At 39.6% G+C, this 15,414-nt stretch overlaps 1 protein-coding gene across 5 annotated transcripts in view; it reads left to right on the forward strand.

Moving 5' to 3' along the window:
- The first annotated feature begins 9,969 nt into the window (after positions 1–9,969).
- LOC310896601 (uncharacterized protein) overlaps positions 9,970–15,414 on the forward strand; it is a 177,408-nt gene continuing 171,963 nt past the window's right edge. For 4 of the 5 annotated variants that reach the window (XR_014581649.1, XR_014581650.1, XR_014581651.1 and 1 more), the window contains exons 1-2: positions 9,970–10,081; positions 11,405–11,478. Coding sequence is in view for 1 of the 5 variants with exons in the window: in XM_083829041.1 (XP_083685167.1) it covers positions 11,475–11,478 (4 nt within the window). In the remaining 4 variants the exon portion in view is untranslated. Of the gene's footprint in view, positions 10,082–11,404; positions 11,479–12,280; positions 13,979–15,414 lie in introns of those variants that run through there. The other variant, XR_014581652.1, reaches the window with a different exon arrangement.

Here is a 15,414-nt window from a genome sequence, read left to right on the forward strand (position 1 = left end):
TACCTGAGTACATAGTTCTGGTTCCAGAAATTCACTCTCCGTTCAGAACATTGAGTGGAGCTGCTCTGGAAATGAATCAGGCTTCAGTAGTGACTGTCTAAAAGGCTCAGTCTTCTCAGACAATGGAAAGGGCTGCCAAAACCAAAAGCCCATTTGCAAAATTAAAGTGTTTGTCTGCTGTTACAAAAAATAGGTACTATTTTTCATCTACTACAAAGGGATAAGATACTTGAAATTTAATTCATTCCCAGTCCTTTTTGTGTGATTACTATATATGCATGACTCATCTTCTCCTTGCATGTTTGGAGAGCATAAGTTCTGATTTGCAGAAAATCAGAGTTCTCACACTTGTCATTGGAATTGCTGATACTTGTACTTTCAACATATCAAGTACAATGCCATGCTTAATGCTTAATTTCATAGTTGAAAAATTTGGCCATGGATGTCTTAATTTTGACATCAAAAACTGATGGGCTATTTTTCTTTTCCTTTCTTTTTTTTTTTTTTTCTTTCTCTAACTTAGCTACATGAAATTAAACTCTTTTCTAGTAATTTAGGGAGCAGATATCACAATGATAAGCACCACAGAAAAGCTCATGACAAAGAGTAGCCTTTTAAAAGCAGCAACTTACAATAAGATGTCCATTGCTTACAGAGAAGGATGGTATTAGGTTGCCTTGTCTTTAAAGCCATCGTCCTCTAGAGGAGACAGTACACAGAAACCCATCCACCTTTCTGTGAAAGGGCTTATGTTTCTCCTTAAGCTGGCTGAATTTCAGAAGAACCCTGATCAATCAGCAGCTGTTTTTGAAAAGTGCAGTAAGAAATAGATATAAGCATAGCAGAAACTAAAGTTGTAATTTCCATTTACCAACTGTTCTGTGCTCCAACTCCAAGATGGAGAAATTAGTTTGGGTATTTATTATGTTTACTCTGAATACAAAGGCATGTGCCAGAAAGAAACTAAAGAGGTTTTGAGTTGCAAGTCACCTGAAAATTATCCTGAACTGACATCTGTCCAGGATTTTATTATTTTTACCCAGCTAAAAATTGTTGCCTAATTGCACTAAATGTACAGAGGGTATAAGAATTATTTTGCCTTTGGCTATTCTAATGATTTTCAGTGCAGTTTCCTAAAACTGTTGTGATAAGTGAGTACTTTGGTTCTGCTGACTGTCTAAAATTAGACTGTGGAATGAAGGTTTTTGGTCTAGGAAAACACGCAAGTGTTCTCCAACAGTGCTGGAGGGCAGCTTGCCCAAGGAAGGACATTTTATATGCCAGCATGGAATATAGAGCCATAGGGCTCTGACGAGGAGTGCCCTGCTATATACCCTGGACACCATGGTCCTTTTGATGCTCCTTACTGAGAGCATTGAGACTAAAGCTCTGTAATCAAAGGTACTTATCTTCCCTAGGAAAAGACACATGGCAACTGCATGTTAATTTCAGTTAATTCATATTCCCACTGTCTTGTTTATCCGAGCCACCTATTTATACTGACTAGAAATAGGAGTGTTGATTTTGTGTGTGTGTGTGTAAAATTAATTGTTTTGATAAGATTTTTTTGGAGGGTATTAGTTCAGTGAAAGACTTGCACTGTATCATTTTATAAACAGACAGACATACACACGTATTTATAAAAGCTCAATTTAAGTCCCTGTTTTCTTCTGCCACGTTCTAATCTGAACAAGATTTTCTGTAACCATGGCAGCGACTGTATAAGAAGTGGTGGTTATCACCAGTAGCATTGATATCTTTTAGCTGTTAGAAACAGCCTTTTCTGAGAATCTTGGCTCCATTAGCACCAAGAAGGCTGTATCTTGTCAGATTTCTTGGCTGATTCTCTTCTTGATGTGACCTCTCACTTTGAGATGCGTCACTGACATTGAGTTCTAGTGCAAAGAGTACTATTAAGTTGTGGGATCACCACAATGTGACACCATAGCAAGGCTCTTTCAAAACTGAGAAGTTTTTCTTAACTGATGAGTTAACAAGATGATAGACCAAAAACACACTGGGACAGATTCAGTTCCATATGCTGGCCTCTTTGTGCCTCAGGATTTCAGGTGTATCTGGCCAAATGAAAATTTCCCAGCAGAAGGGAGCTTTTAGTAGACATAAACTGGCATAGCTCTGAATCCTACTGGTCCCAGCCGATATAATAATAAAGCCAGAGGCCGGAGGGGATGAGACCAGCGTGCTACTGTGCAGATAATTCCAGCTGGCAGATTGCCACCTTAAGACCATTGTCATCTGATGTAGGTTAGCCTAGCCTGAGGGCTGCTCTAACGCACACTGACTCTGTGGCCAGTGCTGGCGGAGAATCAAAGAGTTGTAACCAGATCTTCCTGGCTACTCACTTTCTCTTGTGCACTGATCAGCTAGCTCTTGGCCACAGCAGTGATTTGCCTCTGTAGGCTCAGGAGTTGCTGTGCAGACAATTGTAGCAATGTTCAGTACAGTGGTGCAAAATTAGGGATCAAAAGTGGAGCTAGGTGTGAAAAAGTGTGGGTTTTTTTTTTTTTTTTGGTCTTGCAAAAAGTATATAGGTAAAAGGCTCTTTTCTACCCTGAGAACAATGCAGTTCATAAGTAGTAAAAGAACAGAGAATGAAGGCTGTCCCAGGAATGAGAGCACTTGCCTGAGATGAGTTTTTGCCTGTTTTTGACCAGGAACACGATTTAGATCTGTCATACACCCTACTTTGGCTATTCTGAAGTTGGGTGTATCTCTCTTTCTTTGCCCATACCTGGAATACTGTTCAACAGGTGAGAATCTTTCTTTCTTCACTAAAAATAAGTTCATATTGTAATGTTTCCACTAAAAAATCAGATTTAACTAAAGAAACACGTTTCAATGTGTGTACAGAAAAATTGTCTAGTCAAAAACATTCCTAAATATCTCTAATTTGAACATCTAGGTTCTTTTCTAAGCTCAAGTTTACCTCATGTCTCACGCCAAATAGATTTTACTTCAGCTATATAAAAGAGTGTACACGCACTGACTTTTCTCTGAGTGGAAGAGGGGTGTTAGTTATTTTTTATTTTGCACTGAATGGTGAAGCAATCAGGTTTATCATTTGAGTTAAGATAGGACACAATATACTGTTGTTTGCAGTACCGGCACCAGGTGAGGAACAAACTTCAGAAGCTTTCACTTTTGGTTTAGATAACTGTGGTATATACTGACAGGAGGTTCATTAATCTCAACATGCTCCCTTCTTTTGTTGATTCCCTCTGTTCAGAGTGACTCAGCTCCTTCCATCCTTTCCTGCCACTTTCCAGTGTGCTGGTGGAGTCTGTTGGGCTTAATTTGTTTCTGTTTGAGGCATCAAGATGTCTTTTGTTCCCTGGTTCTCTGCAACAAGAACTTGGGCTGTCCAGTCCTGCACTTTTTTACCCTCTTTAAAATCCCATGGCACTTTGACTTTTATGTAGAACAAACATTTCAGAGTGTACACAGCCTTAGGAATGAAAGAAAATTAGCATTTTGCACCCCAGGGTCTATAGATACCCACAATACAGTAAATGCCACAAATTACTTGATAGGGACTATAAGTCCATCACTGAGTGAATGGAGCTGGAATATTTCTGCATCCATCAGCAAAGCACCCAGGCAAGCCCTGAAGAAAAGCTATGATATGAAGGGACCAGCTTTTCTCAGCTGTAGTTCTCCAAAGGAAGGTATTAGGTATTACTTTTTTTCCCCACAGTATACAGAAGGACTCCCCATGCTGTTCAACCTACAACTGAAGAATTGATATGACATATTCATGCATCAGTTACTTTTGAAAAGACCCATATGTTTTTATAACATGCTCACTACATAGCCTAAGGCTCCATACTTCTGAATCCTCTGTGGGGACTGCAACAGTAGATTCCTGTGTCCATCAGAAATCAAGTAACTTTTATTGGGAGTGCTTTTAGCAGGTCATGATTCAAGTACAATGCAAGTTTTCTTTTTCAGATGTTTAAAAGCTGGATAAATAATGAAAAGCAATAGTGCAAGGAGTTATAGATGATTATATCACAAACCAACAATAAATGGGAAATGGATATTTTAAGCTAGAATTTTGTTATAAATGAAGCCATGTAGAAATATTTATGTAGAGTGAAAAACCAGAACAAATTCTGGTTTCCCGCAGAAATTTTATATTGTGTTTCATGCAGCTGAGAAGCTTGGTAGAACTGATTGCTTCATGAGAGGGAAACTGTGCTATTTATGAAGGAAAGTTAGCCTAGAAGCTTTCATTTGTTCGTTCTGAAAGCATTCGCTACATTAAAATTATAGAGTCAGATCAAGGCATTTCAGCACCTAGGTAGGTCTTAGGTGAAATCTGGGTGTCAAGACACCCAACATTCTACACTGCAAACTGAAAACTTAATTGAATTTAACTGTCTACATTTCCAGAACTACCCAAGTCCTGACAGTCATCTTAATTCCTAACTCACATCTGTGCCTGTCTGGGGAAGAGTTAAAATGATGGCATCTATATTTGTAAATTAGACTGTGCTGGGAATGTTCCTGGACATGATAACTCAGTCATTTAACTGTTAAATCATTAGAAAGGTTCCTAGTACGGTTTTGACCTGGATCAGCTAGCACTATCCTAAACAACTGCTGAGTACAGTAAGGATTTGCAAAGGCCGAAGGTCAATTAAAGATCATAGGCAATTTGGCTGTAGCCAGCATGTTTTGGAAGAAGAGAATTTAGCAGTATGGAAGTAGGCTGCTCCATGCCAGTTGGACTCAGTGACAGAAAACAGTTCCACGCTCATTTGATTTAGTAGCATAGATGTAGCCAGCATGTTTTCTCTCTGCCTCCTGGAGATGCTTAGTTTAGTAGGTGTTGTTGAGAAAACTAAACACCTCACAGAGTTGGGATCTTCAGAAAATGCAGTTATTGTTGACACTGTGTTTACACTTTGTTCCATTTTCACCTTTCCCACAAAAATAATTCCCACTAGGTTATCCTGGTTTGAAACACTGCCTCCAGACTGAGCTCCTAAGGGAATGAGAATCTGCATTGCCAACCTGTTACTACACAGGGCAACCCTCAAACCAGCCTTTAGAGGAAGCAATTGGGTAGCTGAAGCTGAGACAGTCTTAATCAGCTTTTTTGGAGTAGCATCACAGTGCAGAGAAGAATTTGTTCCATCTAAGTGAGAATATAAAGGCATGTTAGCAGAAACCTGACACGTAGCCTAGCAAAGAAAAATATCACTTTGTGGTGGGAAGACTGGGGTTCCAGGCCTTGCTTCCAAGACTATTCCTCTATTTTTACAGTCACTGAAAAGTAGGACAGATGCTCAGATCTCCTTCCCCTAATACAAACCTTGAACATACAGGAGATGCTGTTAACTTTATGTAACTTTGGAGCTCTGGCTCTGAGTTTGACTTGCAGCCATGCCCATCTCTGTTTTGCTAAAGAAAAGTCTCCTTGTGAAGGAGGTAGTAAGAGGAGAGTAGTATAAATCCAAATGTCCAAAACCTCCTAGCCATAAGCCAGCACTACAGCTGTTTCAGGGTAGAGCTGTTCTACCTTGCATTACACAGTTGGACTTGATGAACTTAGAGGTCTTTTCCAACCTGAATTGTTCCATGATTATATTTGCAATGAGGACACTGTATTTTGTAGATCTGATGTCATCTTTAAATAGTTTGTATCAGCTATATGTTACCAATGTTTATGGCTGGGATCTCAACATTTGACCCTTGCTTTTACAACTCAGTTTACTCAGGGTTGACTTTGTTTTCTTTGTCTACATTGGTCTAAGGTAGAGACCATCTCTACCTACTCTACATAGAGAGTCTATATCCAAAGTTATCATTAAGTACCACTGCTTAATAAAGTAAGGGTGAATGTCACAGACATCTTTTGACTGGTTTGGTTCACAGCTTCTCCCAGTGAACACACAAAACTCAGAATCATTAGTAGGGGCCTTCCATACTTTATGTGGCAAATCCTATAGTCTTTATTTAATTACCTCTTACACAGAAGCTGATGTCTTGCCACATTACATGTGATATGCTGAACATAATTTAACTCTTTCTATCCTAAACGACATGAAGGTTAAAAAAGTGAGAGAAAAAAAAGAGAAGCTGAAAGCCACTACATTCTGATATTAGTGGTTTGGGGATTGCTTCCATTATTGTATCCAATGAATCTGCCCATCCTTAGCTAAGCACCATGGAGGCACACTGTATATAATAAGAAATAAGTTCTCCATGTCTTCCTCACCTATGGAGCTGGTTTCAGAGGCAAAGGTAATTTCTTTGGAGTTTGTATCTGAATTATCCTCTTTGGTGACAGTATTTCACTTGATCAGGAGTGATCTTAACCATATTCTATTCCAAAACAGGAGAGTAGATGAAAAAGTGAGGCAAAGCACTAGTGTGTATGTCACAGATCCATTGGCTGTATATCCTAGCACATTCCAATAAATTTATAGTTGGGTTTCAGCAGGACTACCCAATGCTTCTTGGCAGGGAATTTGCTTGATGCCAGGATAAGGCATGCCAAGGTCAGCTTGCCAAGACACTGAAAGTTGAAATCTATGAAAAATATGAGAACCAAGAGATCAGTGGTAAAGCTGGAGCTGCTGACAGTACATTTGAAGAAGTGCCCAGTACTGCTGCTTCCCACTCAACAAGAGGATTAAAACCAACATGAGGATTGAGGGCTTAAAGCACTACAAAGTCACAGAGTTTCACAAGATCAACCCCAAATGGCAGTGATTGTATCTCCTACAAATATTGTTAGAAACAGATTTACCTAATAGGTAAATCTGGTCATTCTTGTCAAACCAATGATCTACATTAAAAGGAATGTCTTTTTTCTTTTTCTTCTTTTTTTTTTTTTTTTCATTTTGTGTAAAATTTAATCATATAAACATATAACTACATTTTAATCTCTGAATCCTGGTTGAAGACTTTTGACTTGTCAGACCCAACTGCCTGGTCCATATTTTGTACATTTTCCCACCTGTGTTCTAGGTTGTAAGTCATCTGGCATTCACAAGAATATTCTATTAAAAAGGATTTGTTTACTTGACTCTGAAGTTAAGACTTTTGAAATTTAAAAACTAAATTAGGACTTCAGATGACTTAAACTTAACCATGTTTTCACACACAGTAAAGAATTTGCTATTTTCATATGTCTGCATTGAATAAATTTGTCCTGAGACTGCAGTTTTTAAAAATTTTTATTGAATTGATCCAAAGCACCTGATATATTGAAAGTTCGAAGTGTAGATGTCTGTTACAGCTCAAACGCAAATGTTAATAGACCCAAACCATTCACCTTGGAATGCTTTGCGTATAATTTTAATGGTGTCTTGTATAACAGGATTTTGGTTTGTCCCATACAGCCAAAGCTGGGAGAGAAAGCAGCTTGCATTATGTGTTATTATTTCCAGTAGAGTTTTAACTCATACAGCGTGTGTGCAAACAAAAAACCCACAACCTAATAAGTACAGAAAAAGGAGAAATTTGAAACTGTTTCTTTAAATAAAAATTTCCATGCCAGCTGCACATCATGTAATACTCTTCATAACACGATAACCTAATGTGTACTATCCATGTCTTTGAGTTTGACCCAGATGAAGCTGGTTGCTTAGCTGCAGCCGCAGGGCCCCAGGGATGGGCCAAAGCAGACAATAAACATGCATCTCCGGCTCCTTGGTTGCTCGAGTGACTTTGTATCATTGGACCTTTGGTTTGAGAAGGAAAACAAATTCTGAAATAGCGTCTCCTGGATTTCTTCACCCAGCTCTGACTGCAAATAGTAATAAATTCATGTATTTACTGTATCACTGAGGCCCACTTTAATAAGTGTTTACTCTGTATTTCCAAGAAAAAAAAGTTGTCCAAGTGGTTACCATGACAACCTCTGGCTCTGAAAAAGCTTTTAGCTTTATAACCTTTTGATTCTGATTTTAAGTTATCATCCCAGATTTTGATCTAATCTTAATTTAACTTTGTGTGTTACAGTGATAGTCTGGGAGTGGATTTCTCTATTGAGAGAAGTGCCTCAGTTTAAAATGCAGTACTTCACACATCTGCAGTTGAAGTCATATTGCAGGTGGTGGCAAGTGTGTTAATCTCTGGGTGCACAGTTTATACCTCACTCAGATCAGATGGAGTGCAGAGGGTGTGACAGATATCAGGGTTAGAAAGGAAAGGAATTGAATGTCTACTAAACATCTAGTGAGTATTTTCTTCTTATGGTGGTAGACTGTAGAGCATTTGAAAACACCTTCTTCCATAGACTGAATATCTTTGGATTTCAGTTCTACTCCTTGGATAAGTAGAGTAATCCAAGCCCCAAGCTGTCCAAAGCAGTTTTCCTGAAATCACTGGTAAAAACTGAATGAAACAGATCTGTAGGGTATGCCCCCAATATGTTTAAAAATTGAGATAGTTTCCTCTTCTCTACATCCCGTAAAAGATGCCATCAAAAGCTTTTATCTCAGCCAATTCCCCCTGCAATGCGGGGGCTTTGTACCTCCTTGTGAGCTTTAGACAATCAGTTCGTTTAACTTATGGAAAACTCCTCTAAGTCATTGTCCAACAAAGATCTACTGACAACTTCATCTTGAATTCAGCAGGCATGGACCCAAGCCCTTTCACAACCAAGGACTCTCCAAAATGGAATCCAGGCTGATAAAAATGAGAAAACACAGTGAAATTCAGGTAGTCATGTGCAACCTAGATAGGATAGGGCATTTCATGTTGCTCTGGAGGAACACATCCACATAAAGTTTCGTGTATACATTTACTCAAAAATTATCAGCAGTCTCTGCTGTGCTTTATTATCCAAACTGGGAACATATCAACAACACAGCTACTAAAGATAAAATGCTTAGGTAAGAAACAAAGGTGATTTTTTTTAAGTAACTCTATTTTCACAATCTAATGTAACAAGTTTGAAGAGATACTGTCAACACTACACATTTGTTAGAAAGGTCATTCACTTTTATCTCTCCCAGTCAGACGAATATATGGGCCAAGGTTTCCATAACAAATGACTTAGCAAAAGTCTGTCTGGAGCAGGTTGATGATTTTCAGATTTTGGGGCTATGACCAAGAAAAATGTTGGGGACCCAGCTATGCTTGCTGGTCAAAGACCTGCCATGTGCATCAGACCCTGTCCCTTGGAGACTTAGGGAATTTGCCTAGGCAGTAATACCTTGATTTAAAATACATGGATGATGGAATTAAAGCCACTATGAATGAAAATGACTGACTGGATTCATGTGTCAGAAGCTAAGTGAGTTACATGCTCAACCTATAAGAAGAAGAGGGGAAAAAAAAAAAAAAAAAAAGCAGGAGAATGTAGCTTGCTGCGTTTGGAAACAATTGACTTTCTGTACTCCCTAGTTAGCCTGCTGGTACGCTCCTGAGACCATAGACTCTCTAGGTGTGTCCAGAGATGTCTGTGCAATCCAGCATTGATTTCACCTGCTCCTGTTTTATGAAACAGTCCTCCACCCACATACCTGCATAGTGCTGCATACACTCATTGTTTTCTTGAGGAAGGGAAGGCAAAGACACAGAATCACAGAACTGCTGAGGTGGGAAGGGACCTCTGGATGTCACCTGCTCCCACTCCCCAGCTCCAACAGGGACACCCAGTGCAGGGCACCCAGGACCACACTGAGGTGTCTTTTGAAGATCTCCAGGGAGGGAGACTCCACAGCCTCTCTGGGCAACCTAATATTAATTGGCAGCTGCTTTTTGAGGACTTAGCAACCAAATCTGGGGGCCAGCTTGCACAGTGCATTTTGGCTGGTGATACCTAATTTGAAGGATTTTCTTTTTAATCATGCAAACAAGCTCTCATTTGCTCTAAAAACACTAATTAAGATCAGATGTCCACTATTCCCACATCACAACCTAATTAGAATCTTTAATTGTTAATAAATGGGCACAATGCCCTGCTCTTCCCTTTCTTCTCCCTTTGCACAGTGACAAGGCAACATGTAGGCCATAAGTTTTCAGTACAAGGGAGGTCCCTCAGGGGACTGAAGAGCACTTCTGAAGAGCATTTCGGAAGAGCAGATGATAGCATAGCAAGGTGAGCAGTAATGAACATGGGGATGTCAGGGGAGTGACAGCACCTTTTGAGCAGAATTGTTTAGACCTGAGGCATTGCTGTAAAATAATTCTCTGATATATGCAACAGTTATCCATATGTATGTATTTGAGAGGACTTAACAACTCATTCTGAATACTTATCTATATGTTTAAAGAATTGTCTTGGACACAGAATATCAGAATAAAGTAAAAATAGTTTACAATATTTTTCCTGACAAAACTAATTTGAGGGAATTAATTGTATTTGCAAGTTCTTACCTTTCCCACCTCATAACTGGCTTCACTGGTGTAGGCTGAGTTAATAGGATCTACCTCAAAGGATCCACCAGATGTTTGCGGGGACTTTAAGACATTTTAGGCCTTGGGAAAGGCACTACTAACTGGAAGGAAAACACGTTCAGAAAGACAGAAGAAAAACTTCTATCTATTTCCTTGTAACATCATCTCAGATCTTTCCTGCATCAAGTTGGAGATGCCTTCAGTACCTTTAGTAGTGAGTTGGTTCAGTTTGTCTCTTTGTTAAGGTTGATAAAAACAGACCTGCAAAAGCAGACATGGCTATCCTTTGCAACAAGGCACCATCAGCACACTTACATAAGTTGCTATAAAGTTGTTTGAAGTTGATAAGTTTGCCACCAAAGATTTAGGATGAATATGCTCGTATATATATCTTCATATGTATACACCAAATAATAAACAAATAATACCATATACACAGTCCCTACCATTGCTTATTTGAAGAACACTTTATTTTGTGAGTTAGTGGACATTATCAGCATTTATGGCTTTTATATATATATATACATATATGTATATAAGTAAAAGCATTCAATTTTTAAGCGTTAGTGTATCCAGTTTAGAAAGAAAAGAGATTGCTGTTAAAATACCCTTTTAAAATTATGTTTCCCTAAGGAAAATTAATTAAGGATCCTGGAAAATGTTTCAGTCCCTTTCTTGTACAATAATCTAATCCTGAAGGACACTCTTTGATTCCCTTCTATAATACTTTGTTTTTTTCCTCTCTTGTTATTTTATTTTACTTATTCCCACAGCCAGCTTCAAATGACCTCAAGAACACAGGGCAGCTAAAAGATTGCTTAAACTTCTTAATACTTTTAATCCTTACTTGTTATAATTTGATTACTGAGACAGATTTTCTCTCTGGGCCTCATATTAAATCACTTTCAAGTTGAAACAAACCAGAAATCCTTTTAACTTAACAGAGCTTGTATTCAATATGAGCTAGTCAGAAGTAGCACAGACTAGAATGTTGCATCACATGCTTCCTGCATTTTAACTACAGGGAGAGCAAACTTCAATCAATGTTACACATGAACTTACCTTCATAGCGTATCTTTTTTTCAAGAGCAAACATGAGTAAGTATAGTTTTTGAAGTGCATGTATATGCATGTGTGTAAATGTGTGTCTGTACACAGGTAGATATAGATTTATATGTATATATAACTGCTGGTAATATAATTGTCAGAGTTGAAATAACTTGTTTTTTGTAATAAGAATGTCCCTAAGAAGCTTTTCTTTCATGAAACTTATTCCTTACTTCATAAGATATATTGGAAAACAAAACATAACAAAAAACTAACTTTTCTGGGACAGCTGTTCAATTAACTGCAAAGAATCCTTTCATAGTGATTTGTCATTTTCTTGGGGAAAAATACAGTAAAAGAAGAAGATTCCAAATTCAACAAAGAATAAGAAATCATATAATGGAACCCGTGGCTACGCCACAATGGAAAGTTGGTGATTTTGCCATCGGGTTTCATTCTGAAGCTTTTGTAAGAAAATATTTCTGAGGTGGGTTTTGCCTTCTCAGCTTCCTTGGTTGGTCAGGACAGAGTGCACGTATGCTTTACTTAGCTTTGTGACACTTAGAGGCAGTGGGCTTGCAAGGTAAATTGGTTTTAAGGAGATTAATATGGTACTTAATTAACAATCATATGAAGATAAACTTTAACTGAGTGCTCCTGTCCCTCCGCACAGCCTGCCTCAACCCCCTCCAACGTCCTCCACCACCACCCCTCCTTCTGTGTGGGCACAGGGTTCAGGGGAGCACCTGCTCTTGGTGCTGATGACCATGGAGGTTCATGTTATTGTAACATGTTTATCATGTTATTGAAAATCTAGTTTTAAGGAACCACAGTGAGTACCTTCCTTTTCCAGTAAACTCCCTGGAGTCTGAATATCTCCTCCTGGCACAGAGGGCACTAATACCAAAGGCTCGTGCAGTGGGATGTTCAGGAGAGCAGTGTAGAAACATTACTGCACATGCTCTCTTGGTCATCTTTGACCTCGTGCTGCAGCTGGTGGGCCTCACTCTGCCTCAGAAGACCAGCTGTAATGGAGCACTGCGTCACAGTAGAGACCTACTTGAGCTAAGATGCTTCCAGAATTGAGGCCATATTTGTTAGTGATGTCTACAGCTGCAAGAGAAATACAAATCCCTGCAGCCCTATACTCTCATCTTGGCAGAAGAAAAGCCCTTTCACCTTTAAAATACATTAGAACAAATGGGCTCAGATCAAATCCCTCGATCCAAAACCACTCAATTCTCAGAATGATCGAATCCAGACTCATTTTCTGCTGGTTGGGCCCCTCACTGATGTCTGCACATCACTTATAAACATACACAGGTGCTCTGTCAAAAAAAGGAGGAATCTTAGGTCTTGTAATGAATATACTATATACCTTTTACGGTATTTCCATCCATGCATGAGTTGAATCAACACAACAATAACAAGAAAAGCCCCTTCTTAAATGCTAGATATGTGTTTCTTGTGTTTCTGTAACTTAAAAATAACCAAACAGCTCCCTTTGAAAATCTGCAATCATAAAAATTGTTTCCAGGCTGGAAGATTTTATGCCAAGTTCTTTCTGCAGTCTAAAATTTAAAAAAAAATGAATTTTTATGAAAACAATGACCAACTGTTAAGTTTAATGGTATGTGTAGGTGCTACTTTCATGTATCTGTTGTGTTTGAACTAGGAAAAAGTAAAGGAACTAGTGACTGCAAAATTAGTGATTGCAATTGCTGATAGACTCAGCAGTCTGATTTAAGTTTATGGATTCAGTCCTGCAGTTTCCTCATAGAGAACTCTACCATGGGGTCAAAAGTTTTTTTGCTGGGTTGAAGGCAGGTTCCTGAGCTTAATATTTCTCGTTAAGCAAAAAAAAAAAAAAATAAAAGAATCAAACTTTCTGAATATTTGAAAAACACAAATTATTATTATTATTTTTTTTTAAGCCAAGCTATGTAAGTTTTTACTATTCATTATGAAATTACTTCCCCTGGCTTTGTGAAGCCAGTCTACTTTCACTGGGGATACCAAAATTAAATTAGAGACTTTATTCTTTGTTCATTGCACTGGTTCATCTTCTGTACATTCCAACAAGCAAAGACAAGCATTTCCTTGTGGGAGCTTCCTGCAGTCCCCGTGCCCAGGACAGAGGAAGGACAGAAAGCAAGAGCATGAGAAGCTCACATAGTGCTGAGGTGTCAGGACGTACCTGAGTCTGGTCAGGAAGAATGGGAGGTGCTACCCACAGCAGGATAGTTATGGGTGTACAATAGTCCCCAGCTTGTTGGGCATGCCAGGTGGGTTTGCTGGTTGGCCCCTCAGTGCTTAGATCTGTGCCAAACCATGGACTGGCTGCTGGCACCCATCTGGAGCCCTGCAACCAGCAGAGAAGGAAAATAGCTTTGCTCAGAGGTAGCTGGGTAAATATTGCACAGTGAGGGTATGGTACACATATATCCCCAGGTGCTTACAGCCCACCAAATTCCTACTTCTGTCCTTTAAATTCCATGTGCACACTCTGGTGCCATGTAATTCCCGTAGCCATAAGAGCTGTTGCTGCTTTTCACAGAATCACAGAATCGTCTAGGTTGCAAGAGACCTCCAAGATCACCTAGTCCAACCTCTGACCTAACACTAACAAGTCCTACACTAAACCATATCACTAAGCTCAACATCTAAACGTCTCTTAAAGACCTCCAGGGATGGTGACTCAACCACTTCTCTGGGCAGCCCATTCCAATGCCTAACAACCCTTTTTGTAAAGAAGTTCTTCCTAAGATCCAACCTAAACCTCCCCTGGTGCAACTTTAGCCCATTCCCCCTCGCCCTGTCACCAGGCACGTGGGAGAATAGACCAACCCCCACCTCTCTACAGCCTCCTTTAAGGTACCTGTAGAGTGCGATAAGGTCACCCCAAGCCTCCTCTTCTCCAGGCTGAACAACCCCAGCTCCCTCAGCCGCTCCTCGTAAGCCTTGTTCTCCAGACCCCTCACCAGCTTCGTTGCCCTTCTCTGGACTCTCTCGAGCAACTTGATGTCCTTCTTGTAGTGAGGGGCCCAAAACTGAACACAGTACTTGAGGTGCAGCCTCACGAGAGCTGAGTACAGGGGGACAATCAGTTCCCTAGCCCTGCTGGCCACACTGCTTCTTATACAACCCAGGATGCTGTTGGCCTTCTTGGCCACCTGAGCACACTGCTGGCTCATATTCAGCCATATTTTGTTAACACCAATGAAGTTTCTTTTCCACCTGAGGTATCTGAGTCAATCTATTGTTTGAAGTTGAACTGAGCTCCTGAAAACACCAGGGATGAAACTAAGCCAAGCAATGTATGTCCTGGTTGCAGCGTGCATAATGGAGCTTATTTTCTGACCATGTCTTCTGGACTGGGCTTTGCACCATGTATGCCCTGTATCCGGTGTAACAAAAGTGGTGTAACCACTTTTTCTGCTCCAGTGGCTCAGGTAGTTCTCACTCCACTGAAACCTCATGTTGTACACACTGGAGGATATTCTGGGACTGGGATGTCTAATGCCCTTCTCTTACAGTTTGGTATGGAACAGGCAACCATTTACACTTGCACCCTCTGTCAGTAAGATAATTTGAGCACGGCTATGCAGGTCATTGGAATCAGTTGGAATGAATCATATTGGAATCAGAATTTGAGGGAGAAGTCTGGTCTCCTTTACATTAATACCTAATTTGATGTTAAATAGTCATTTCCTTATGGCTGTATCTTTCCTCTCCCAAATGTATATTCTGACAGAGCTACAGTTAGCTTCACTTTTACTCCCTCACCAACTGTATATGAAAGCATTTTTTTTCGGTCTTTTAATAGTCTTTGTTGTTCTTTCCTGCACCATCTCCGCTGTTTTGCTTTCATTTCTAAAATGTGCACCAGAGCATTGTACATCACTCTAGAATTTATAGGGCCCATGTTGCATGAAGGATAAATTCATCTCCATAGTCCTGGACTGGTTCCCTCTTTATACATGCAAG

The sequence above is a fragment of the Anser anser genome, assembly GCF_964211835.1.
Source record: "Anser anser genome assembly, chromosome: 3".
NCBI classification, from domain to species: Eukaryota; Metazoa; Chordata; class Aves; order Anseriformes; family Anatidae; genus Anser; species Anser anser.